Source organism: Phaenicophaeus curvirostris, chromosome Z, assembly GCF_032191515.1.
Source record: "Phaenicophaeus curvirostris isolate KB17595 chromosome Z, BPBGC_Pcur_1.0, whole genome shotgun sequence".
In the NCBI taxonomy this organism is placed as follows: domain Eukaryota; kingdom Metazoa; phylum Chordata; class Aves; order Cuculiformes; family Cuculidae; genus Phaenicophaeus; species Phaenicophaeus curvirostris.
Window position 1 is genome coordinate 47,050,538 of NC_091431.1, and position 27,850 is coordinate 47,078,387.

Sequence of the window (27,850 nt, forward strand, 5' to 3'; positions counted from 1 at the left end):
ATGGATGTGACCCATATTCCAGAGTCTGGGCGATTGAAATATGTGCATGTCTCAGTAGATACTTTTTCTATGGCCATATGGGCCACGGCACAGACCGGGGAATCTGCAAAACACATAATTAAACACATGTATGCTGCCATAATGGCACTAGGGATACCTCAAAAGATAAAAACAGATAATGGGCCAGCTTATGTCTCTCAAAAATTTAAACATTATTGTGTTCAATGGGGAATCCGTCATAACACGGGTATCCCACATTCTCCAACGGGTCAGGCAATCATTGAACGTTCTCATGCAACCTTGAAGTCCCTTTTGCAAAAACAAAAAGGGGGAGGAGATGTATTGCCCCCTAGTGAAAGAATTGCAAAAGCGACTTATGTGTTAAATTTTTTGCGCCTTACTGGAACTAGGAATAGCCCTCCAATTGTAATTCATCATCGATCACTAGAATCAGGATTGAATAACCAGGACCAGCAAGGTATCAAGGTACAATACAAAGACTGGGACTCAGGTGAATGGAAAGGACCTGTTGAACTGAAAATGACAGGAAGAGGTTATGCTTGTGTCCTAACAGATACTGGACCTCGCTGGGTGCCACAAAAGTGGATCAAGCCCTGGAAAGAAAGGAAGACGACTGAGCAAGAGGACCTCACATCGGAAGAAGAAACTGGGGTGGTCTTTTGACAGAAAAGGGAATTTGGAATAACGGTTCTGAAAAGGCTCTTCCACCCGGATATTTTCTAATCTGTGGTGACAGAGCATGGGGGCGGAATACCTAGCAAACCAGTTGGTGGACCTTGTTATTTGGGAAAGTTAACGTTGTTTACACCAAGGATACAATATGTTTTTGGAGTTTTGAGGAAAAAATTTTTCGGTTTTGGAGTTTTGAGGAAAAAGTTTTTGCCGGTTTATTAGCCCCAGGAGTTGCAGCTCTTGAAACTGTGTCACAAGTCAAGGAAGTGGCTTGTTGGAGCGTTAAAGCAAGGATTGTTTATCTTCATTGCCAGTATTGTAGTGCTTGGTTGCTCAAAAAGAAAACGGGGGAATTGTTGGGTAGCAACACACAATGAGCAACCCAAGCACTGTGGCTGGGAGGAGCTAGGAAGCCATAGCCAGGGTCCTCAAGGTTATAAAAGGTTACAACGACTCTGTTGTGTTATGCAAATTAGGAAGGTAACTGTTGAAGGCGGGCTAAAGTTAAACAAGTTTATAAAAGCAGAACGAACCCTAAATAAAACGGCTTCACTTGGATCACATTGATCGGTGTGTGTTGTCCCGTATTTTCTTCCGTCATTCAAGGGTGCTGCAGGGTAGCCAGGACTTCTGAAAGCAACAAACGTGTTTTCTCAGTGTAGACAATATTCTGAAGAGCAGTGCTGATATTTGCATGCAAGAGCTAGAACTGAGGGAAAAGCTCTTTTTTTGTTTAACTGCAGATAGGCAGTCTATTTTTTTCACCAGCAACTTATCCACAGCGGACACTTGCAGATGTGTAGCGTGCTCCAGGGCAGTGTGTCCCTCGTGAGTCTAGGCCTGCTGTATTTCACAGAAGTAGCTCAGCATGGAGCCTGTGCCAGTGCTTGATAACACTTACTGTGAAGAAATTTTTCTTAATGTCCAATCTAAACTTCCCCTGACACAGCTTGACGCCATTCCCCCTTGTCCTTTCCCCTGTCACTTGGGAGAAGAGGCCAGCTCCCTCCTCTCCACAACCTCCTTTCAGGTAGTTGTAGAGAGCAATAAGGTTTCCCCTCAGTTTCCTCTTCTAGGCTAAACAACCCCAGCTCTCTCAGCCGTTCCTCATAAGGCCTGTTCTCCAGCCCCTTCACCAGCTTTGTTGCTCTTCTCTGGACTCGCTCCAGAGCCTCAACATCCTTCTTGTGGTGAGGGGCCCAGAACTGAACACAGGATTCAAGGTGCGGTCTCACCAGTGCCGAGTACAGAGGGAGAATAGCCTCCCTGGACCTGCTGGTCACGCCGTTTCTAATACAAGCCAAGATGCACTTCCATCCAGCTTAGTGTCATCCACAAACTTGCTAAGGGTGCACTCGATGCCTTCATCCAGGTCATTGAGTGCAGACATTGAACAGGGCTGGACCCAGCACTGAGCCTTGGGGAACCCTACTTGTCACTGGCCTCCAGCTACAGTTAACGCCATTTCCCACCACTCTCTGGGCCCGCCCGTCCAACCAGTTTTCCACCCAGGAGAGTGTGCACCTGTCCAGGCCAGAGACTGACAGTTTCCGAAGCAGAATGCTGTGAGAAACTGTGTCAAAGGCTTTACTGAAGTCCAGGAAGAGCACGTCCACAGCCTTTCCCTCGTCCAGCAGACCGAGTCACTTTGCCATAGAAAGCGATCAGGTCAGTTTGGCAAGACCTGCCTTTTGTGAACCCGTGTTGACTGGGCCTGATCACCCGGTTCTCTTGCATGTGCTTCATGATAGCACTCAAGATCGCCTGTTCCATGACTTTCCCTGGCACTGAGGTCAGACTGACAGGCTGGTAGGTCCCTGGATCTTCCCTGCGACCCTTCTTGTAGATGGGCACAACGTCAGCCAGCCTCCAGTCCAGTGGAACTTCCCCAGTCAGCCAGGACTGTTGGAAGGTGATGGAAAGGGGTTTGGCCAGCACATCCGCCAGCTCCTTCAATACCCTTGGATGAATCCCATCCGGCCCCATAGACTTGTGGGTGTCTAGTTGGGCAAGCAAGGCTCTGGCCACGTCCTCTTGGATCCTGGGAGCCTCATTTTGCTCCTCTAGCTCCTGGGTTTGTACACAGACGAAACAACGTTGAACAGGGCTGGACCCAGCACAGAGTCCTAGGTAGATGCCTTGTCATTGGGAATGTGGAGCGTGTTCCTCTAGGATTTGTTACAAAGTCCACAGTACTTCACCTGATGCAGAGGCACAAAATTACATTAGTTCTGCTGCATTGTGCTGGCACACTAGTGGAGGTTTTGAAAGACCTCAGATGGATTTTTATTCAACAAGAAACAGTGAGTATTTCAAATGCATTCTTTGTAGTCCAAAAGATCTGAGTAACTTCTGAAAGGCAAATACAGAAATCATTGATATTTTTATTACATTTCCTTGGAAACAATAAAAGAAGCTGTAGACCAATCTGGAAGCAGTAAAATGGGATTGACTCTGTTGGCAGTTGCACAAAGATGCTCCTGTGCTTAATGGGAGTGGAGTTGTCATTAGAGGCAGAAGAGTGGACGAAGAAAACCTGGGGATTGGTTTGTGTTCAGAATGTTCCAGAAGAACCTTACTAAACAGGAAGGCAAAGAGAGAAGAGTGTTAATCACAAAAAAGTTTAGAAAATTAGTTTCCTGGATTGGCATGAAGCTTTAACAATGCCAGTAGCATTGAAACATGTATTTCAATGATTTTTCAAGGCTGCATTATAACTTTTTCAGCACTTTCAAAAGCATAGCTTTGTTTAGGAACATTCTCTATACCCTTGTGACACCAGAATGGAAAAAAAAAAAATTAATCGCTCTTGTCAGACAGAAAATAGTAAATATTGGTCTTTCATGAAGTTGCAACCTTGTGTTGTAATAAAGCGTCACTTTTTTAAGGCTGTGTGAAACTGAGACTAATTCATGTGGCTACTGGTAAAAATTTCTGGAACACCATATTTCCTGCTTAGGCTCAGTTTTGTTTAAGTCAGACTGTTCTCCTAGGCAAAGTAGCTTTATACATTCGCATTTCATGGAAGCAGCTGTAAATATGTACAACGAAACAAGATTATGAAAGAAATTTCAGAGGGACTTCAAAAGCTGCAGGTGACTGATGGTGCTATAATCCAGTCTTAACAGGACTTGGTTTGATGCACTTAAACAGGTAGACAGGGGTTCTAAAATAGGAGTAGGAGAAGCTAAGTGTCTATAACTTTGGCAACATAACATATTCCACATGCAAAAATCAGTAGTTGAAAACAACTTGGGATTAAATTGGTCGCTTGTAATCGTCTCGTTTTTCCAATTCTGATTTTTCAGAAGTTTTACAATGTTGTCCTCTTTTCTGGTTATTTTTTAAAGAGAAAAGTCCTCAGAATCACCTAGTAATAGAGAAAAAAAAATCTATAAAAATATATGAAAATTAAATTGATATTCATCCTGGAAATAGCAATCAAATTATTCAGGTAAAAAAGGGTCCATAATAAAGAATAAAAGAAGTTATTGCAAGGCAAGGAACATCTGGAGTTTTCCTTCCTCCCCCAGGATTTCAAATGGGATGTCTATGTATCTTGCCCAAAAGCACGTGCCTCTTCTTTTCTACTGAGGGTCCTGTACCATCCTCATCCCTGTTGTGCTTTGATGCCTCCTGCTATTCCGTCAAACAAAATTATTAACATCAGTCTTATTAGTTATATTCCCATCCTTTCTTCCAAAAAAAAAAAAAAAAAAGGTACATAATCAGTGCAGCATTTCATTTTGGTAGGGTTTTGAGGTCCTGGGACAAGAAAGAGAAGATATGAGAGACTTGATTTCACTTTTTCCATTTTTATTTTTTTTACATGCGTGTGGGTTGCAAATTAATGAAAACTGGGCAACAAGAGAAAAACAGTACCAAGAGCTTTGAGTCCTGGAAAAATCCAGAGAAATAAGATTTTTGCAAAGCAGAAGCAGATATATTGGTCTGCTATAGACACTTCTCACAAATGCAACCGATATTTAGAAATACCTTGAATAAGGAAAAATTTCCTGCATAGAAATAAGAGACAATAAATAATTGTCTTTACAAAAATAACAAGTTTCTTCTAAGGATGTTTCTTAGTGTTTTGGTTTTGCGGTTCTTTTTGCAGGTGTTGCTGGTTTGGATTCCAACGTTTCGGGGAAGATTGGTTTGAGAGCGATCATATATTATTTCTCCACTACGATCCTTGCTGTAACACTAGGTACTCTGTAATGCCGTAACTATTAAAATCCTCGGCGCTGCATGATTGTAAGTATACAGCACTGTAACATTACTGATTTCCCAAGGCAGCATGGGGAGAAGAGGCAGGAATCATACCAAGCATCTTGATATACTTGTAGCCAAATACAGGGAGAATTTAGTCCTGCTGTTCACATTTGGGCTGTATTCATATCCAGCATGAAGCCACAGGCAATTTTGCCTTCAGTTTAGGGAGGATTTGATTACCTAAGCTGTCTGCTTAGGTAAACAGTGACCAGCAGTGAGAAACATGAGCAAATATTGAAGGCGAGCATTACCTAGAAAGGGCATTTCCTCAATGGCAAAGTGATAGTCACTGGTTCTCAGATGTGAGTGTGCGTAATGTGTCCCACCTGAAAGAGTGACAGAAAATATTGCTTTACTTGTTATCTTCTTTCCTTCCTTTAAGGATTTTGTCCTCTCTGTCAGTGCCAGACTCGAATCCTACCTTTCTAAAACTCACATCCCCACTTATAGGAAGTTCATACCCTACCAGCAAACTTGAATTCTTTCATAGTGGCTTAAACAAACATCTTTTGCCTATCTTCTTAAATAAGAAATCAAATCAAATCCTGCACTGTCAGCTGCCCTTCTCTGTGTGGCTTATCATTGCGTTTGTTGAGCCTAAGTGAAACATGTATTTGAAGCATAAGACGTACGTTGTATGTGACCTACTTGTAAAGTAAAGTGGTCTTTAACAACAGAAAAAGAATCCCATAAGCACGTATAAGGCCTGTTTAATTTCTAGAGGTTGCATCACTGAAAATAATGTATCACTGTGCTTACATTGTTTAGGGTACCTAATCTGGGAATTTTCTATTAAAAGAGTAAGGAAAACTAATAAAAACTACCATTAAGATGTGTCTAACTTTGAAATTGTCCCTATCCTGAAGGAGTGGTTAAACCAGACAACCTCCAGAGGTCCTTGCTATTCTGAGTTATTCTGTGATATTATATTGTGAAGAGTTGCACAAATCCAGTTCAGTTTTATTCACAGTTGTTGTTAGAGAGCCTTGTTCCTGGCTGAGGAGTCATACAAATGCCTCTTGCTCCCCACACTGAGATTTAGCTGTTCCATTTGCTTTAGGTGTTTTGGGACTTATGGGAGGGGGGGAAAAATGTACATTTGGCAAAGTCTGGTATGTCATGTAGTAGTAAAAATGCCTAAAATGAAGCCACGGAAATAAGTGGAAAATTCATTGATTTCAGTCTAGTATTCTTTTTCTGTTTCTGAATCCTTTCTTGCAAGTAACATTATTGCTAACTAAGTTTACCAAAACATCCTATTGTAATTCAGGGTCACAGGACAACACATTTGTATTTGTATTGGAAAGCTAGTAACAAGAAGAACTCTGTAAGGGAAAATGTAAGTAGCGATTCAAAGTATCACCATGCAGAAGTTGCTGAACACTTCAGCTGAAGCCAAGCTGAAGAAATTTACCCTTTTGGTGAGCAGTGATGATTTAGTACCATACATGTCAAAACAAAGCTACAGCTCCCAAGTTCAGTGGCAGAGCTGCAAGTAGCTCCTTTTTGGGGGAAACCTAACATTTAAGGACACCAGCTATAGACTTCTCTTTTCTGAACAGCCTGGCATGAGCAACAGAGGAAGCATTTTTGGATTTTAGTGCATGAAGAATTTAGCTACATGGCATACACTGAGGCAGGATGCACCAATGCATCTGCTTGCCCTGTGAGCCCTTCTTCTGGTTCTCCTTCTGCAGGGATGATCTTAGTTGTGGCCATTAAAGCCGGAGCGCGTCAAAGTGCTGATGAGATTGACAGAATGGGCAGTACTCCAGAAGTCACTACTGTTGATGCCATGCTGGATGTGATCAGGTGAGGTTTTCTTGTTCAGTTTCCATACTCTTGTTGCAGAAGCCCAAACAAATAGAAATGGAGTTACTAAGTGTAATACAATCAAAATACTTTCTAATGCTGTTTGGATGAATAAAGAGAGAATAGAGAGTAGTGGTCAACATGTCAGAAGGTAGTGGTCAACAGCTTGATGTCCAGATGGAGATCCATCTATTAGATAGTTGCCATCATGGAAACATGGTTGGTGGCCGCCTTTGCCATAGCAGTCATGAAGTTATCGATAGGGTATATGATTTTTGGAGAAGGGAGGAGGAGGAGCAGCAGCAGAGTCACGCTGGACATTCTTCAAGGTGGAAGTCTTAAAGGCACAAGAGCAGGCTGTCCCCACGTGCCAAAAGTCAGGCTGGCGGGGAAGAAGCCTGGCCTGGCTGAACAGAGAGCTTTGGCTGGAAATCAGACAAAAAAGGAGAGTTTTTGACCTTTCAAGAAAGGGCAGGCAACTCAGGAGGACTACAAGGATGTTGTGAGGTTACACAGAGAGAAAATTAGAAGGGCCAAAGCACAACTATACCTTAATCTGGCTACTGCAGTAAAAGACAATAAAAACTGTTTTTATAAATACATTGGCAGCAAAAGGAGAGTAAGAGAATCTCTGTCCTTTACTAGATGTGGGAGGAAAAATAGTGACAAAGGATGAGGAAAACCCCAAGGTGCTTAATGCCTTCTTTGCCTCAGTCTTTAATAGTAAGCCCAGTTGTTGTGTGTTGCCAGCACAGTGAGCTGGAAGACAGAGATGCAGAGCAGAGTGGAACACCGATAATCCAAGAGGAAATGGTTAGCAACCTTCTACACCACTTAGACACAGACAAGACTATGAGGCCAGGTAAGATCCACCCAAGAGGACCGATGGAACTGGCAAAAGTGCTTACCAAGCCGCTTTCCGTCATGTATCAGCAGTCCTGGCTGGCTGAGGAGGTCTCAGGTGACTGGAGATTAGCTTATGTGACGCCTGTCTACAAGATATGCCAGAAGGAGGATGCAGAGAACTACAGGCCTGTCAGGCTGACCTCAGTGCAGGGGAAGCTTATGGAGCAGATCATCTTGAGTGCCATCAAGCAGCATGTACAGGATAACCAGGTGATCAGGCCCAGTCAGCACAGATTTAGGAAAGGCAGGTCCTACCTGACTAACCTCATCACCTTCTATGACAAGATGCCCTGCTTAGTGGATGAAGGAAAGGCTGTGGACTTTGTCTACCTGAACTCTCGTAAAGCTTTTAACGCCATTTCCCACAGGATTCTCCTTGTGAAATTGGCTGCTTATGGCTTTGGCAGATGTACTTTTCACTGCGTAAAAACTGGCTGAATGGCTAGGCCAAAAGAGTTGTGAATGGAGTTAAATCCAGCTGGTGCTGGTCAGAAGTGGTGTTCCGCAGGGCTCAGTGATGGGGCTGGTTGTGTTTAATATCTTTGTCAGTGATCTGGATGAGGGGATTCTGTGCACCCTCAGTAAGTTTGCAGACAACATCCAGTTGTGCAGGAGTGTTGATCTGCTTAAGGAAGGCACTAGAGAGGGGTCTAAACAGGCTGAACCAATGGACTGAGGCCAGTGGTATAAGGTTCAACAAGACTGAGCACTGGGTCCTGTGCTTGAGTCACAACAACCCCACGGAATGCCGCAGGCTTGGCAACGAGTTTCTGGAAAACTGCCTGGTGCAAAAGACCTGAGGGGTGCTGGTCAACTGCCCGCTGAATTTGGGCAAGCAGTGTGCCCACATGGCCAAGAAAGCCAGGAGCCTCCTGGTTTGTATCAGGAAGAGTGTGGCCAGCCAGAGTAGGGAAGTGATTGTGTCCGTTGGTGCTGGTGAGGCTACACCTTGAATCCTGTGTTCAGTTTTGGATCCCTCAGTATGAGAAGGACATGGAGGTGCTGGAGCCTGTTCAGTGGAGGGCAATAAAGCTGGTGAAAAGTCTAGAGAACAAGTGGTGTGAGCAACAGCTGAGGGACCTGGGGCTGTTTAGTTTGGGGAAAAGGAGGCTGAGGGGAGACCTTGTTGTTTTCTGTAACTACCTGTAAAGGAGGTTGTTGTGAGGTGGTTGTTGGTCTTTTCTCCAAATGACGAGCGATAGGACAAGAGGAAATGGCCTCAGGTTTCTCCAGTGGAGGTTTAGGGGGGATATTAGGAAAAATGTCTTCACTGACAGGATTGTCAGTCGCTGGAACAGGCTGTCCAGGGATGTGATTTACAACTCATGACGGTATTTAAAGGACATGTAGATGTGGTGCTTGGGGCCATAGTTTAGTGGTGGCTTGGCATTGGTAGGTTAAGGATTGGAGCCACTCTGAGAGGTTTTTCCATTTTGAATAATTCTATGATTCTATGATTCTGTGATTCTATGTTATGTTTCCTTTCGTAACAGGCATAGTATGCGAAAGTTTCTAAGGGCTGCATAGTCAACAAGTTTTCTCCATCATCAGGCAATCTTATAACGAGTCTTTCCGCATCAGCATCCTGGAAAACAATAGATTCTTTATGTGGTTGGAAGAAGGAAATCCCTAGAAATGTCTGTGAAGACTCGAGCAGGTTTTCAGAGCTAATGCGTTTAAAAACTTTTAAAAAAAATCCCCCCAGAAGGGCTGCTTTTGGAATAGTAGCTAAGTAGTTCCCTCAAAAAGGTTTCTATTATTTTTTTTTCACCATGTGCAATCAGTTTCTGCTCTATGTCACTATTCCTACCCACTGCTTTCTTTCTGTAGAATTTTTACTTAATCTGTCATGTAAGAATCAACTGCTAAAATTGGCATTCTCAGCATTTTTCATTTCAGGAAATATGACTGGCTTGGGGAAATGCAACTCCAGATACACAGTTCTTTGCCGTTTATAAAATTAAACGTGCATATATACATACGCTGGATGAGGGAAAGGCTGTGGACGTGCTCTTCCTGGACTTCAGTAAAGCCTTTGACACAGTTTCTCACAGCATTCTGCTTCGGAAACTGTCAGCCTCTGGCCTGGACAGGCGCACACTCTCCTGGGTGGAAAACTGGTTGGACGGCCGGGCCCAGAGAGTGGTGGGAAATGGAGTTAACTCCAGCTGGAGGCCAGTGACAAGTGGGGTCCAGCCCTGTTCAATGTCTTTATCAATGACCTGGATGAAGGCAATGAGGGCACCCTTAGCAAGTTTGGACTCGGTGATCCGGTGGGTCTCTTCCAACCTGGTTATTCTGTGATTCTGTGATTCTGTGATTTGCGGACGACACTGAGCTGGGTGGAAGTGTCGATCTGCTGGAGGGCAGGGGGCTCTGCAAAGGGATCTGAACAGGCTGCACCGCTGGGCTGAGACCAATGGCATGAGGTTTAACAAGGCCAAATGCCGAGTCCTGCACTTGGGGCACAACAACCCTGTGCAGTGCTGCAGACTGGGAGAAGTCTGGCTGGAAAGCTGCCTGGAGAAGAAGGACCTGGGGGTGTTGGTTGGCAGCGACTGAACATGAGCCAGCAGTGTGCCCAGGTGGCCAAGAAGGCCAATGGCATCTTGGCTTGTGTCAGAAACGGCGTGGCCAGCAGGCCCAGGGAGGTTATTCTCTCTCTGTACTCGGCCCTGGTGAGACCGCTCCTCGAATCCTGTGTTCAGTTCTGGGCCCCTCACCACAAGAAGGATGTTGAGGCTCTGGAGCGAGTCCAGAGAAGAGCAACGAAGCTGGTGAAGGGGCTGGAGTACAGGTCTTATGAGGAACGGCTGAGAGAGCTGGGGTTGTTTAGCCTGGAGAAGAGGAGGCTGAGGGGAGACCTCACTGCTCTCTAGAGCTACCTGAAGGGAGGTTGTGGAGAGGAGGGAGCTGGCCTCTTCTCCCTAGTTACAGGGGACAGGACGAGAGGCAATGGCCTCAAGCTCTGCCAGGGGAGGTTTAGGCTGGACATTAGGAAAAATATTTGCACGGAAAGGGTCATTGGGCACTGGGTGGTGGTTGAGTCACCATCCCTGGTGGCGTTTAAAAGACGGGTGGATGAGGTGCTGGGAGGTATGGGTTAGTGTTTAATAGGAATGGTTGGACCCGATGATGCGGTGGGTGTCTTCCAACCTGGTGATTCTATGATTCTATGATTCTATGATTCTATGTGTATGTCTGCCTTGAAAAGGTCTCCATTGTGTTTAATAGAGAATTTCTGTCATCTGGGGTACCTCTGCCCCAGCACAGATCAAAGTACGTCTTATTGAGAATACTTCTGTTTCTCTGAGGTTTATATGTAAGATGGTTAAGAGTCCTCAACCCCACAGCCAGTTTGGCAGTCCACAGCTTTTCCCAGCCTCTGTCCCTTCCTGCCTGGGCAGGACTAGAATGACAAGTCCTTGGGTAGCTCATCTCATTCCTCATGGTCGCTTGCCCATGTATCAGTGAGAGAAACTGTGCAATCAGCTGCATAAAAAAAAGCTATTGCAGCCTTTTATCAGTAATTTCCACATGAATGTTTCTACAAATCTTCACAAGGCTGATGTAGTTCCATGCAAATGTCCTCAAAGTGATGTGAAGTGTTATTAAGGGTAGCTTGGAGTTTTGCTTCAGTTTATAGTTCAGCTTCTTGTAGATGTAAGACTGTGCCTTAGGAGTTGTAGCTCTGAAATTCTCATTTAAAGGAATTATAGTTATGTTTCCCATGTACTTATATTCATCAGATTTAAGATTAAAATCCAGACAGTTTTCAGTAGATTAAGGAAATTCCCAGGCTTTTACAAACTGCTCTTACCTTTGAATAAACTTTGCTTTAAATGGCTGAAAAAATTAAGGCAGGAATTTGTGAAAGATCTGGAAGGAAGATGAAGACTTCTACTTCAGCATATAAGCTGCCTGTTTCTGCACTGTATTCAATAAATGCTTTTTTCTGCAATTATTTGAATCTGAAATTGGTGGTTGGAAATGAGGCACACACCCAGACTGCACTGTTTCTCATCTAATTTCCCAGTTTTTCAGTGTTTGAGGATGGTTCTTGACCGTGGAGTATGCATGGTAATATTCTGTCAGCCAAGATTAATTTCTGAATTCAAAACCACAACAGAGCACATCTTACATCTGATTCTACCGGCTTAGTGTTTAGAAGAGGTTGGAGTTGGGGTTTGGGTTTTTTCCCCTGCCTTTATTGGACAAATCCTGTGAAAATGGCATGTCCTATATTCCTCATGCCAATGAAGGAGTTGATGTAGCAGGAAGGAAGCCACTGCGTTTAGTAGCTGATGAACAGAAATGTCAAATACTGAAAAATAAGCCCAAAAATTCAACAGTAGGAAAACAGTTAACTGACCACTGGGGAGTCCTGAACCCTTAATTTCTTTCAGCTTTATATCTATCTGATGGTGCTAAATACACTTATTTCTGGGCAAATGAACACAATCAGATCTGTTTTTCAAGCAGTAGATTTAGTCATTTTGGTTTTATAAGCAACTTACTCTTCCTGTTCTTAGCGTCTCTACTTTTCTAACAGGAATATGTTCCCAGAAAACATTCTCCAGGCCTGTTTCCAACACGTGAGTTTGAATATTCCTCTTTGCTACTGTAGTTTTCATTAGTAACTAAAAAATCTTCTTCTTTGATGTCCCTAAAAACTATGTTGGAGATTAATTATTTCTGAGAAGTCCAGGGGAGTCCAAGAGTATCTTGATGTCCCGTAAAAAGATTTTTTGTAAGGCATCTTGGTTTCATTTCTAGTATGATAAACACTCTGTTATTGGGTATTAAGTCCTTGATCAGCCCTTGCAAGAAGACACTGTTTAGAAGTTGGATGCAGAAACCAAGCAGACAAGACATTTCCTTTTGAGATAGGCAGTTAGAAGAACCGTGTCATGAGGATCTGTCCTAAAATATCCCAGTATCTGATGGAATCTGCATAACTCACCCTGATGTGTTTCACATCTCGTGTCCATTACCAGACCTGATGATCCATCCTGAGGAACAGGCAGCCAATTGGTAGAGTCTGTTTGAGACATCTTTCATAAAAAGTGAGATTTGCAGTATGAAAGAGGAAACCGCTGTCTGTATATCAGATTTACTTCAGATTCAGTCATCTATATGAGTAAATATATCAACTGTTTTTTGTGGTGCTCTCTGTTTCCCTTTTTGTCTTCCTCAGCAGCCTCCTACCAGTCTATCTGAGGTTTCTACGTGAGGTAGTTAACCTTTCCCAGGAAACAATATTAACTGTCGTGCTGTGCACAGCACTGAATGTATTTCCACTTTATAAACCATGTAGATTTTCTTGTATGTTAATTATTGTCACCCAACACTGAGGGGCAAACAGTTTCTTTAGGGATCCTTAGCAAAATTATGACAGCACTAAATCATAATTAGAAGTAAAGCTTTATTTTCTTAACAGGATATTATGATTAGAATAGCACAGACTTTATATTCGGAATCACATAAAATTTCTAGAAGCAGGATCAATGTCATACAATTTTATAATAACACCACTTAGCTTACGGTTTATAATCACCTGGACCCTCTGCAGATTGGGTTGAATCTTAATGCTTGGTTTGCTGTATCAATGAAACAATCATAATCTAGACTCAAAAAAAGATGTAAAATAATAAGACTCATTCAGTCCCTGGAGAGAGTGGACAATGGTGGAGGCGGCCCTGGGCACCTGGAGTGGCTGGTCTCACTGTCCAGCAGCATCTTTCATCCAAGTTCCTCTTCAGGACTTGTAACAGCTTGGTTTTACAGATGGTGCTCTGGATGCTGTTTTACTGTTATGCTATATTCTGTGGTGGGGTCATTACCACCGTCTGGCTGATGGATGCCTGGGACCTCCAAGGCCACTAAGGAAGATAGTAGTCAGCCTGACACCAAGGGACCTTGAAGCCAGTAGGCAGGGGAAGAAGAAACCTGTTTGGTACGTCTGCTTGGTGCATAGGAGCTTCAGGGCCTGCTAATGAGGAGAAAGGGGACTAATAAGTGAACAGCTTGGCCACAGAGAATATTTGCCTTGTATAATGGTGTTAGTTGCACTGAACGTATTACCAGGGGTCTGATTTTATAAGGTGCCTCTGCTCTACAGACCCCTCTTGAGGTGGTTTTCAGCAATTCTTTCGAGACTGCCTCAGCAGAAAGTCCCCTTGCCGTTATCAGGAGCTGTATCTCATCCCCGACAAGACTACACCAGGTCCACAGCATCCCCCTCCCACCCCTCCCCATGAAGCCTCATGAGCAGAATTCATAGCATATTATCTGCACATCACTTGTTTGATCTGCAGCACCTGAAGTACAGAACTGTGATGGCTCCCCTGAACTGGAAATAGCCTGTTTGTCTATGTTAGCTACCTTCAGGTCAAATTACTTCATTTTTCTCTTATTTTTACTGGGCAAAGGCTAAGCCTTTGTCCATTCTTCAGTTTCCTTGTGTTTCTAAATAAGCTCTTCTATTTTTTTGAAAAACTTTTCCAGTATAAAACCAAACGTGAAAAAATAGAAGCTAAAACTGCCATGGATAACAAGAACTCCACATCTACAGGAGGACCTGCTGCAACACAGGTGTGGCCTTTATTATTGTATTCCTTCATAATATATAAAGTGGGGAGAAAGAAATTACAATAAATTTGGTTTAATTGATGTGGTTAGTGAATGACAAAAGGGAGGAAATGATACATAGATAGATTTTAGCAAGGGCACAAAACTTGATAAGTAAATGCTAGAGATGATTATGAGGATCTTCAAGCAGGTTTAAGAACACCACAGGACTCCACTGCAAGCTAAACAATCCAAAGATAATAGATGATGTAAGAAAATAATCAACTCATATGCTCCATTAATTGTATATGCTAATAAATTTTCAATTTGCTGAGGAATTAAAGAAAACAGTCACCACGGAAAGCCTAGATATGAAATGCTTGAGCAGCTGTGAGATAGCTGTAAGCACAGTGGAAAGAATGGAAAATCATAATTGTTTTTAGCAGAAATCAAAAGAGCGGCAAGCATTTGTTATTTGTTTGTTACTCGGGAAAAAAAAATGTAAAAAGACAGAAGTGAAGAAGAGGTTTGACAAACCTTTGATGTGAGGTGTGGACTACTTATGGGTGTTGATCATTTACAAAGCGTAGAATTGCTACAGGAGAGACAGAAAGGAATTCAGTAGCATATGAACACAGTACCAAATCAATATGGGTTTTATTATACTCCTTCCAAATTTCATCTTATAGTAATGGGAACGTAGGAACATAAGCTATACCAAAAAAAAACATTAATTAAATCCTGAAGCAGGATGTAGTAAAGAATTGTACCCCTTCTGCATAAACACAGAGGAATATCTGTGAATACCTGCTTATTTTGTAGGATTTTTGTTATGTGCATCCAATTCTGCTATGAATTATGCAATTTCACTGCTTTCAGCTGAACAATAGATTTTAAACTTGGAGTAGTATTGGACATCATTACCTCAGTTCTTTTGGAACATACTGCTTATATTAAATCCGAACACAAACCCTTTAGTTGCTCAGAAAAAAACGCAATGATTTTGTATCAGTTGTGTTTTGTTCTCCACAACAGGGAATAAGTCTTGAGTATATTGGGGACATGACTGTGGATACATAGACCTTGCCATAGTGTGTACTAGAAGTCTATAGAAAGGGCAACATAAGTTAAGGTGTGTTTTACCCCCTGCTAGGATTCGGTTAGATCCTTGCATAGCTTTGAAATACAAAACATTCAAAGACAGTTTAGTTCTGCCTTCATTCCTAAACTTGCCGACTTGGCACTGCTAGAAAGGGAATAGAGTGACTAGGGAAGAGTTCTGTGTCTTTTCAAAGAAAGATCTAAATGTGTTTTCGTTTCACAACACCTTAAAGTAAACTCAGTGTGTTCATATAGTAACTCCTTTCTCTTAAATCTGCAGAACAAAACAGAGGAATACAAACTTGTGGGCACATATTCCAGCGGCATAAATGTGCTGGGGTTGGTCGTCTTCTGTATTGTTTTCGGAGTGGTTATTGGGAAAATGGGAGAGAAAGAACAAGTGCTGGTGGATTTTTCCAATGTCCTGAACGAAGCTACACTGAAAATAGTTCAGATAATTATATGGTAAGTCCAAGGACATACTGGCATTTTCTAGCAGCTTCTTTAAGTAGGTTTTGTCATTGAAGAAGTAAGAGTAGACTCATACTTTGTATTTGCTTTTGCATAGTGCTTTACAGCAAACAACTTTAAAAGAAAGGCTAGTTAATAGTTTCCTTTCTGTAGAGTTTGATCCTTTTGAGGAAACCAGATATGGGGCTTCTGCTTACTATATACTCGAGAAACAAGTTTTTGGTACACTAGAAACCCGAGTTTTTCAGACATTTTTGCTAGGGGGTTGTCTAAAACCAGTACAACTGCACTGATAATTTGAGGATAATTGAAGCATTGCCACCCACATGCCCTTACTAGTCTTGAACGCTATTCCCTGGTAGCCATTATATTCACAGGATTTTTGTCCTTGGAGGCAAGTTCGTTTTGAAATAGAAATTAATATACAAGCCACGACACAGAGCAAATTACAAAATGGTCTGCAAAATACAACTTAAAAGCATTTACCTTTTGCCTGTAGGTTTATTGAAAAAACATTCTCACAATATTCTATCATAAGATTCTCAGATGGAAAAAACAGTTTAAAAATGTAGCGACTCATCTGATAGTGTTTGGTTGGACTTCACAGCTATTCACAGAGCTTTTGTCCATGCAGACCATAATTACAGGACCACGACTATAAGCCCACACAATCCCTTCCAGAGTTCAGTTCAACATGTGGAGTGCCTTATGCCCTTTACTACAATACTCTCCTAATAGCCATATTTCACACAAAGAGTAGCCTATCAGATCTGCCTGTTCCATGGATATCTCTGTCGTCCCAGCACTCTTGAGAAGTCTATAAAACAGTAAACCTGCCCAGGGTTTAGTTGCACACTCTTTGTTACCTTTAATGAAAGGCAAATTGGTTTCTGGAAGTTGTCCTCTGCTAAGCAGCTGGCTTAATCTCAAGCTGAGTTACTGCCCCATGAATTAGGCTGCCTCAATGTGCAGCAAATTACCATTAATAATACTTAAGAATTAACACATGCCACAAATACAAGATCCTATCCATAAACTGACTGTCCATTATCTTGCATGTGCATGATGCTGTGGCTACAGGCTCCCTGTGTATCTACAGATGTGGGAGTTGTTGCCTTGAATAAGGTAAAGTTTAATGCTGTCAGCATAAGGAATTAGTTCTGCTTTCTCCAAGTTCAGGGCTCAGAAGGAAGTAGAAGTCCCTGCTTTGCACAAGATGCTGTTTTATTTGTGAGATAGCACGCATACATTTTATAAGATTAGATTATATTTCAAAATGTATAAATTTGATACAATCACAAATTTATAAATTAATTTATAGTACTCAAAGCTCTGAAGCGGCAACTTCTGTCTGTGACAGTGTGCTCATTAGTACCAAAAAGAGTGCAGTAGAACTGTTCCTAGCATAAGTCCTGATTCTTGCCTTGAATTTTCTATAGGCAGTAGCCCATGCAGCTATTCATGTTTGTGAGGTATGGCCATGGTTTTCTGAGGGATGGGGACCTGAGGCAACACACTGATGACCGTACTGTCTCCACATGCTAGAGTCACTCTTACTCTGTGCAGGTGACCCACATATAGTGCCCAGTGCTGCAGGGCAGCTGCGCTTAGCACAGGAGACCTTCTTTATCAGTGTGTGATTGCAAAATTCACAGGTATTGGTCTTAGCCCTGCAGACTTCCACCTCTGTGTGTTTTGTGACACCAGATCATACAGTACTTGCTAGACTATGCAAAAGGTTACAGTTACTTTAATTTTCTAATCTTGTTTTTCATCACCTCTATTGTAGTCTTGCTGCAAGTGAATAAAGTCAGTTGTGTAATAGATGGTAAAAAAAGCTTTCAATTGCATAATACAATATAAAAAAAAGTCTTCAATTGGTTATGAAAAGGTATACTGTGCAAGAAATTGTTCTGTGATGAGCACACAGTATTTCTGATAATTCATTTTTAACTGCTTTATTTTCGCTTTCTAGGTATATGCCAGTTGGTGTCATGTTTTTAATTGCTGGGAAGATAATAGCAGTTGACAACTGGGAAATCTTCCATAAACTGGGTCTTTATATGGCTACTGTAATAACTGGGTATGTCCTCTCTTAAGGATGAAATGAAATAAGTGCAGTTTTTAGAGCTGAGTTGATTACAACTCAGTTATCCACAACACCTAGCCTCTTCTAGGTCATAAACAAAAATTCTTAACAGTGAAAATATTGTGAGGATGTGAGAGTATGTTTTGAGTGCACATTTTGCTGAATGCATATGGGTTTTTTTAAAAGTCACTGCCTTGCATTCTGAGAAAGAAAGCAAAGTTTGACCGTGTATTCAATGTTTCATCTTCTCAGCTTCATGCTGAAACAGCCAGTATCATTGCATTTTTGAGAGTGGCAACACTTCTGCTAGATACTGGAAGAAGTTGGAAAAGAATGAGGTGGTTAATCATGGCTTATCAGGGGATCCCAGCCTATTGAAAATAAACAGATACCTGGATTAAGTTGGCAGCCTCCACGGGACCAAGGTGTACCAGCTCCACTACCCAATACAAATGTGTATTAAGTGCAGTGCACAGTAAACGATGGTGAAGAGGAAACTGATCCCTTCCCACCTCAATGCAGAGCAGGCAGCTGACATCGAGCGAAGCCCCAGGGCTTACACTGTTAGTTACTCCTTCAAGGCAAAGGAAGCTGATGAAGCTGCAAAAGCAGCAGTTGCTGTCTGAGTAACTTACCCAAAGTAAGTTGTTCTTCTAGACCCTTGGCTGTGTAGAACAGTAAGGAGAGGGGTAGGTTACACCTGCACTATGTGGAGCCTTGCAGGTGTGGACCCTTAAAGGGGCAATTGAACTGCTCCAAGTAATAAAGGTTATAATGCAAGATCATTATATATCTCTGAGGACTATCCTACAAAGAACCCTTGAAATAGGTAAATGGATATTGCAGTCCAAATAAGTTAAATGCATTTAAATTTCTGTCTCCAGCTCAATGAAGCAAAACTTCTAGGCATTCTTGGTTCATTGCCTTAGTATCCACTCCTATAATTCTTTCAATATACTAAGGATTTATTAATGTTTTGTCTAGAGGCTAGATCTAAAGTTGTTCAAGGACTTCTTTCACACCACTTTATGCATATGTATGCCATTCTTCAAATGTCATTCACATGCTTTCTGACAACCAGGCAGAAAGAAGGGTGATACATTAGTCGTAAATGCAGACTCCTCTATAAATAGCCAAGAAGGATCTCTCTTTTTTTTTTTTTTTGGAATTAACCTTTGCTAGATAATCATATTTATTTCAAAAGTGTTGTTTGGTTTTATGCAAAAGCCAGTATGTTTGGACTAGCTGCTTAAAAATTACTTGAGATATAATGACTTCCTAAGTAAAAATAACAGAAATAACACTGAATCATGACTCCTTCAAAACGTTATGGAGATGACTGCAAGTCATGTTTAGTTAGTGCATGATGCAATTTTTTGTGAATTTCCATTTAGACCTTGAGAAGAAAATGCATTTTTAAAGGATGCAAAAGTCAATGTTTACAAGAGACTGAAAATCTAGGGTCTAATATTTTCTACGTACATTTAAAACGAGGCCATGATCATAATTTAGATGAAAGTCGTTTGTAGAATAACACTATCACTCTACAGGTTTTCTATGTTATTCACTCACATAAACTCAGAGGAGGAATATTTTTCATGGGTTATTACTGCCCTCTCACTTCAGTTTTAGATCCGATAGCAAGTTTTACAGTTTTAGATCCGATAACAAATCTTATGACTGTTTACCTGTTAATGGTAACTGCATGTAGTGTAACAGGGCATATCTTCCTTAAGACATGTGTGAAGACGCACTGCCTTCTTCACAGTACTTCAACTGCGAAGTAAACTACCACCACATCTAGTCTCCCATTTAGCTGGTAGCCATGGACTTGACAGGCATAACAATTTTAAGTAGGTTCGCAGGAGCAATCAGAAAGATTGAATATTCTAAGGGCACCCAGCGTCACAACCTCAAAGAGAAAAGATCTGTGTTCCACCAAACTTCCTGATTGCCATGATTTTCTGTGATGGCTGCTAGGGTAGACCTCTGCAGAGTTTGTCTCTTACAGGATGTCCTACAGTGGATGATGCTAAAGCTGTTGTGGTCAAGGGCTAACAGCACCACATTCTCTGCAAAACTAGCCATTGGGGGCATCATTTTGTAATCAGATCACAGGAGCAAAGATGACAATATATACACAAGGCTGTAGGCTGCAGGAAAGAGGTACTTGTTCTACATTTTCCAATGTGCAAGAATACCCTTTCTGCCACCTCTCAGCAAACAGAAGTTTTAGTCTTTGGCTTTTTATTTTCTTCAACACTGCTGTTCCTACTGTCATTTTGGTTTTCATCCTTATTTACTTGACATTGTCTGTTTGCGGAGTGTCCTGTTCATCAGTGTCTTCTGTAGCTGTCTCTGTATCAACCTACCTTGAAGCTTGATCCTGAAAACTACAGGTTATCTTAAACTTATTTCTCGTATTCCCTATCAAGAAAAAGTGCAACAGCCTGAAGGCTGGTGTGTCTTGTCATCCTCTTCCTTTCCCTTAACTTTCCTCTCCAGCGTGTATTCTATCTCACTTTCTTCCCAGCTTTATTACTCATGACCTTTCACATTCTCAGCCCTACCATCTCTCACCCACCATTGTCTGCAACACATCTCAGTCTTTGTGTCTCATTCAGGTCACTATGAGGGAACAGACTCCCCCCAGTGCCTCTGCTCCAAGTGGCCACTAATTCTCTTTGGCTTCTCACTTACGATGGTGACAATGTCAGGACAAGGGCATGTTAGCAGTCACACAGAGGGGGAAAATCAAAGTATGAGGCATAGTACAACTGCCAAAGGAGTCACAGCCTGATGTGGAAAAAAAAACCAAACAAACCCAAAAAAACCCTGACTCTTGCCTGTGCCTTTGTCCTTTCTGAAAGCAGCAAAGCAGCTGCTTATCTGGATGCTGTAAGGAATGCCAGTTTGGGATTCTGAGGGACGAGCGTCTTCCTGTTTTAAAACTGAGCACTACTAGAGTTTCTCTTTTCAGTTGATTATAATATTTGGTATGAAGTTTTCTGCTGTTTGCTGTGAGTTGTGTTTTATGCATGAAAATGAATATTACTTTGAATTCGTTTCAGTAAAACCAGTAGTAGCAAAGCAAATATGCATAAATACTTTATTTGGGGTAATACTATGTTCATGCTGCCACTATAAAGATGCATGCACATATAAGTTTCTGAAAATAAAGGTTTGGAAGTCAGTATGCTTCTAGACATGGAAATACTCAAAATTTTTAGTCTCATCAGCATTTTGCTAAAGACACCTAACAATACCCGTTCCTCTTTATATTTTTTTCTATATGTTCTGCAGAATTCAGTTTGTTCTCAGGCACCATTATATAAATTGTTTGATTTCTCTCTAAAATTCTTCACAAAATTTTATCAATACATTTGCATGCTGCTATTTACATTCCACTAAATAAACCAGTTGTTGACATAGAGAATGAAAACATTAATGGTGCTTGCTTTTAAAAAGATGATTTTTCCAAGGAAACGAATAGTTAGGTTATGCAGATGATTTATGACACTGGTGTGGATTTCTGTAGTGTTGCTACTGCTCTCTTAACGGCGTATTTTTGCGGAGAACAAATGGTACCATGATTTATTGCTGTCTTTATCAGCTGCTCTGAAATCATAAAGACCATTACAACACAGTAATGTCTGCAAGAACATCTTGTGAGGATAGAATAAAAATCCCAAGGTCATACATGACAACATTTCTGGGATTCATCTTTCCAGGCTGTGGTAATTTCTTTTCATAATTGCTTGCCACCTTGGAACATAGGAAATATTTCACACACCTTTCACACACCTTTCATATAGGTTTCATTTCAAATATACTTAGAGCAGATTGTTTACCTCTAATCTTAATACTCACAAAATACGCACAGTGTTCAAAATTAATGCACAAGTTGAAGGATGAGTTTGTCCCTGAGACCCACACAAATGTCAAGGCAAACGCATAAGCACCTGAAGTCAAGAGGACAATTTAATCTTCTACACATCTACAGACTTGATTTTAAAAATTAATAGTTTCAAAAGACAGTATTTCAGCGTCTTACAAGATTAAAGAAGGTGAGACTACATATATCTCATTTGTTTAGCCTGGAATGCCTCACTACATTTTAATTGTAGACCTAATTTTACACAGTTTTTCACAAAGCAAGTGTGTAATTTTTTTAGGATCATGTTTGAAGTTTCTGCAGAAAGATGTGGAATTCATCTGTCCCTAACTGGAAACCATAGTTATCTTCAATTCCAAAATGTGTTCTGTAATAAGAACAGAAGACCTTGGAAAAATAGTTTAGTCTGCTTTTGTGTTTTGTCTCTAGTCAGCATTGTAAAGATTTAGCAGGAGATTGGAGTGTTTTACTGTATTTCAAATCTCCTTCTACATATCAGTTTAAATATTGTTTGTTACTTTAGTTTTCTCATCTTCATCGGTTTAAAATTATTTCCAATATATTGGTTAATTCTTGTTCTGCTTTGGAAAGAGAAACAATTAATAATCTCTTTCTCCTTTCCAAAAGGAAGTATGGAAGAGCATTAGTCTACACTTTCTTAAGGTGACATAGTCTCTAGATTTTGAACATATGCGTCATTAAGGCCACCTTTAGTCTTTCAAAAGTGTACTTGAGGACAGAACTAGATACCTGTTATCACCACCTTATTAAAACAAGGCAATGAGATGGATCCATTTCTTTAACTAGTCTGTTTTATTTTGCAGACTTGCAATCCATTCCTGTATAGTTCTGCTACTGATCTACTTAGTAATAGTAAGGAAAAATCCTTATCAGTTTGCCATGGGGATGGCTCAAGCACTTCTGACGGCCCTCATGATTTCTTCTAGGTAAACAAAAGAAATATTTGTTTTCCATAGTGTTCTTAGTAGTAATTGCATTGTTTGCGCTCTGATTTTATTGCTACTTTGTTACATACTCTGATTTCACCTAGCCAATTCTAAATCCCTTGGAAGTTGAAATATTACTTTCCTCATTATTTCTGGAGTACCCAAAGGGGCACTAGGGATTGTGCTGGCCTTACAGCGAACAAGAGTCTGTCCCTCCTTGGAGGAGACAGTTCTTCATCGTCCTGTTCATTAGTCACAGGCTTGCTAGAATTTAAGCTGTTGCGCTGTTTCTGTGAGCATGTGATGATGATTTTACCATGTATTTTTGAGGATAACTAAGACCTTGTTGTTCCTTACCATAATTAGAAGAAGTAACAAAAGTTATGTTGCATTAAAAGCCAGATCTCACTTTCATGTTGCAGCCTTCCTGCATGTTTCCATTTCAGTCCTAGAGCAGATCAGGCTATGAGGAAAAAGGGGTATGAGAGAAACGGTGTGCAAGCCTGTGCTTACTTTGTATGTTTATCTATGTGCCAGTTCAGCAACTTTGCCTGTCACCTTCCGGTGTGCAGAAGAAAAGAACTTTGTTGACAAAAGAATTAACCAGGTTCGTTCTTCCAGTTGGAGCTACCATCAACATGGACGGCACAGCTCTTTACGAAGCAGTAGCAGCTATATTTATTGCACAACTGAATGACATGAAACTGGATATGGGCAAAATAGTTACCATTAGGTAAGAATAAAGCCCTCACATGCATTTTGTTGGAGGTGTTTTTTCAATGAGTACATTAACTTTGGATACCCCATGAGAAAGTGCAACTATTATTCACAGCACAGAAGCAGCAGAAACATTCTTACGTTTTGGTCTGAGGCCGTTCCTGTGCAACTTTATGAGGAGGTAGAAAGGGCCAGGACATGCACCATTGTGGAAATTGCTGTTTTTCTTCCACTGCAAACACTCGCAAAGCAGCTTGGCATCTACCAATGATCTGTCCAGTTCGCTTGTTAGTCATGCGTTACCTGTTATTTTGCAGTGTAACCGTAACAGCATTTATAATGACTTGTTCCTTAAACTTGTCACCAGACTTTGAGTAGATATGTTTGAGAGGAAAACTGGAACATTTGGACTTCTTTCTTGCCGTGAAAAAAGACTATTTGTGCCAGAAAATAAGAGTTTCTGTGAACAACATGTATTGTAAATGCTTTTTCTGGGCTTTGTTTGGGATTTAGTGCCACAGCTACAGTAGCCAGCATCGGGGCTGCAGGTGTCCCCCAAGCCGGACTTGTCACCATGGTGATTGTACTGAGTGCTGTCGGACTGCCTGCAGAAGATATTACTCTCATCATTGCTGTTGACTGGCTTCTGTAAGTTTAAGGCACTTAATATTTAAATCTTTCTCCTTAGTTTTAATGTTTACATAGGTTGTATGGGAACATGTGAGTCTGAGAAAGAAGGTAACAAAATTATTTAGCACTGCTGCAGGAACTGGACAACAGCTCTTCTAATGGACAGGCTTGTTCAGTATAGAGTTGAATGTAGTAATGGATCTAATTCTGAGAGAAGTCCAACTGCAAGTGTAGCAGTGAGTAACCTCACATCCAGAGATGCCATCAACCTTAAACCAGTGGCCATTAATAAATTATTAACGTGACACTCGGGAAAGACAAATCTGCCAGTACTGAGGACTGCCTCTCAAGTGTCTCAGCTGCCACAATATTGTGCTAAATACAAACACCATTCATAGCAATCAGATGCAGTCACAGACAGAACAACACAGCTGCTTTCCACAAAGCACGTAAAGTCCATGCACTGTTGAAAAGCAAGTGAACTAAGCAAAACTGACCCTTAACTCCACAGGCACACATATGGCAGGCTGTATGGGGGTCTGTGCTGGCAGCGTTATTTTGCTAGGGCTGGTCTTTACTGAGATTTTTTCAAAGGCCCAGCAGCTTGATCAACAAGAACGCACACACAAACAGAAGGTGTTCCTTATGCCTGATCTGAACCACCTCACCTCGGAGCACATCAAAACCCCGAAGACCTATTAAGCAGCTCTTTCTGGAGAGAAACATTTTCACCAGTAATCTTTTCTCTTCAATTTACACTGAGGTGTTTCTCTGCTACTTTTGCAAGGAATCACAGAGCGCATTCTGGAGTTGAGAAGGACATCAGCATTCAGTTTTGTCCCATGATTCACTGGGAAGTAATAACAAGAGTCACAAGTTAAAGAGTATAACTTTAGTTGGTAATACACCTTTTTTTCCTTCTAAACTGAGCATTAGCGCTCAGCCCAAGGCCTTGTTCACCTGCAGTAACTCAACATGGATGATATTTCATTGGTATCAACGCAGAGATCTTAATCATTACATGATCTTCTTCTTATGCTGATATTTACACTGAAGGTAAATGCAAAACTGTTCCTCCCCTACCCTTTCCTATCGATTTCTTGAAGGCTTTCTGGCAGCATCCTATGTATTTCACAGATGTATATATATAATAGATTTGATTATGTAACTCAATTTGCAAGCTGTAGAGAGAAATGCCAGCGTTCAGAAAACCAGGGCTGTTGAATGGATCCAAGAATCAATTCAATTTCTGTATAAGCATAATTGTTCAGAAAAAAACCAGCTCCAGCCACAAGTACATTCTCTCCATCAACTGTCTGCAACGGCATCTAATAAGTTTGTTTTCTGTGTTCCACAATCCTTTCCTTTTCTCCAGCTTTCTTTTTTACCCAGTCGGCATTTAGTTTTGTTAAGGATGGTAAAGATCAGTACAAGCTGCTGGCTCAGAGCAGGTAACTGAAGAAGAGTGTAAGAACAGACGTGTATTTGTTCTTTTCCCTAAACATTCTCCCAGGCTCCTGCAGCTTACAGAGTTCTTGAGCTAGAGGTGGTTTTTGTTTTAACAGTTCTCAGTAGATTTCTTTTTCTTCTATGAATGCTTCAGTGCTTTCAGGACCCATATAAACTTTTAGATTTCCACAAATCCCATGGAGAGGAATTCCATAACCTAATAATGTGTTGCACCGAGACATTTAATCTACATCGTAATCATTTTATTCAATGCCATCTGCTTCTTTTAAGGGATGGAGAGAGAGAAAAAGAGAACAGTAATTTCCTGTTTCTTACAGTAATCACGATCTCATCTGCAATTTGAAAGTCCACAGTTTAGGTGATTCTTAGGCACCATATGTATACATGGAAGCTACCCGTTCCATCATTAAACAGGGGTGGAATTCAAGGTGTTTCTGATTCTAACTGAGATACTTTACAGATTAAAGTGTCTTGCTGTGTAAAGTAAATTAAAGATTAATTCAATGTACCAGGGATAACGGCCAATGCATTTTGCACCTCAGCAGATGGAATGCATGCCATGATGCCACATAGATCATTAACGCTTTTGCCTTTTGTACTTGATGCCTAAAATATTATTTTGAAACCTGCTAGTAGTGGCTAATCACCAATCCTCTAGTTAATTCCGAACTTACCAAAGTTTTATTATATACGCTTAAGGAATACTTCCATGTTTCTAATGAAGAACAGAAAAAAATTAAGAACAGAAATATTGAGAAAGATGAGTTTCCAGTGCTATTAATTTCCTTGTTTGTCACATTGATCCTACCAGAATTCTTCTTGACCATTCTCTCTTTCTTTCTCTACCGTGCATTTCCTTTCCAAGGGAAGAACACACAGGCATTTTTAGCACTGGTGATCAGTGGTTGTAGTAGAAGAATAGATATATGAAACACACCGAGTCACTTCACTATTGTTTTTGCAGTCCCTTCTATTTGTGAATATATCCTCCTCAATATCTCTCTACAGAGCAGCTGTGTAGCTAAAAAGAAGGCTGGAGAAAAAAACAGGAAAGCATGACCTTCCACTCTCCCTACCTTAGTTGAGAGCCAATTTTCAAACTGTGCTGTATTGCATGGTTTTGTTGCTCCTCTGCTAATTAGTGGCAGATTTTTGGGGCCTACAAGTCAGATTTCTGTTTGGAGAAAAATCAACAGTGCAGAAATATCACATTTCTTTAGGTGACCTGCTTATTACAACGTTGTACTTCAACCCTTTAACAAGGAGAAGCTAGTCTTTCCCATTTCCAGGGCTTGGGACAGAATGCTGAAGATGTTGGGTGAGGCACTCCTCTGGTGGAGGAAATGACTGTTAGAAAGGCAAAAAGCACAATGCAGACTCCTCTGTTGCACCCCACAATATCTCCTCCCAACAAAAGCAGTCTCATCACAAAAAGAACCAGCTCTGCAGCCTACTCCAGGGCCTGAGAAATGATCGCTACAACATTTTGTAAGTTTGTGTGCATCAGTATTATTACTGATCCAAAGCATTAGTGACATGACTTGCAGTTTCACACATCCTATGCCAAGTAATTTGTCATGAAAATGACTGCAAGTTGCTTCAAATACATGTGGAGAAAATTGGTTTTTGTTCTACAAGATTTTTTTCTTTTAATTGCAGAATTACTCTGAATCTGCACTGGATAAGAAATAGCTCTGCATTTGTTAGGATAGCTTACTTTTGCTGAAAGGATTTTCTAAGTAACATGCATAATAGTTTGTCTGCTAACATTTTTATTCCATAGGGATCGATTCAGAACAATGGTGAATGTCTTGGGGGATGCCTTTGGTGCAGGGATAGTGGAGAAGCTCTCTAAGGAGGAGCTGGAGCAGAGGGATGGCACCTCTCAAGTCAACATAGTCAATCCTTTTGCCTTGGAAACAACACCTGGTAGTAGTGAAAGAGAGACCAAGAAATCATATGTCAATGGAGGCTTTGCTGTAGATAAGTCTGATGACATATCCCTCATGCAGACATCTAAGTTCTAAAATCAGCAGCTTTCAGGTGAAACAGGAGATCTAAAGGACATGGCCATATGCAGTGTCTCAAAAAGCTTAATAAATAATTTGAGAATTAATTACATCTCACATGGATTTGATTTACTACACAAACTCTGATTCTCCTCATCAGTTCTGCCCCCTTCTCATCATCTCTCCTAACAATTTGGACTCACCACTTTTAGTCCTTGCTTTCAGGTTGAATAAAGAGATAGTTGTAAAATAGATTTGTGGGGTT

The 27,850-nt window shown here is 41.1% G+C and overlaps 1 protein-coding gene across 1 annotated transcript; it reads left to right on the forward strand.

The window, feature by feature from the left end:
- LOC138733701 (excitatory amino acid transporter 3-like) lies at positions 1-27,850 on the forward strand. Its single transcript, XM_069881167.1, is given in 13 exon segments — positions 1-486; positions 3,158-3,239; positions 4,811-4,903; positions 6,666-6,780; positions 12,239-12,281; positions 14,194-14,282; positions 15,613-15,822; positions 17,804-17,911; positions 22,637-22,759; positions 23,297-23,360; positions 23,362-23,492; positions 23,990-24,124; positions 27,360-27,850. Coding segments are annotated over 13 exon segments (1,923 nt in total). The 3' UTR covers positions 27,604-27,850.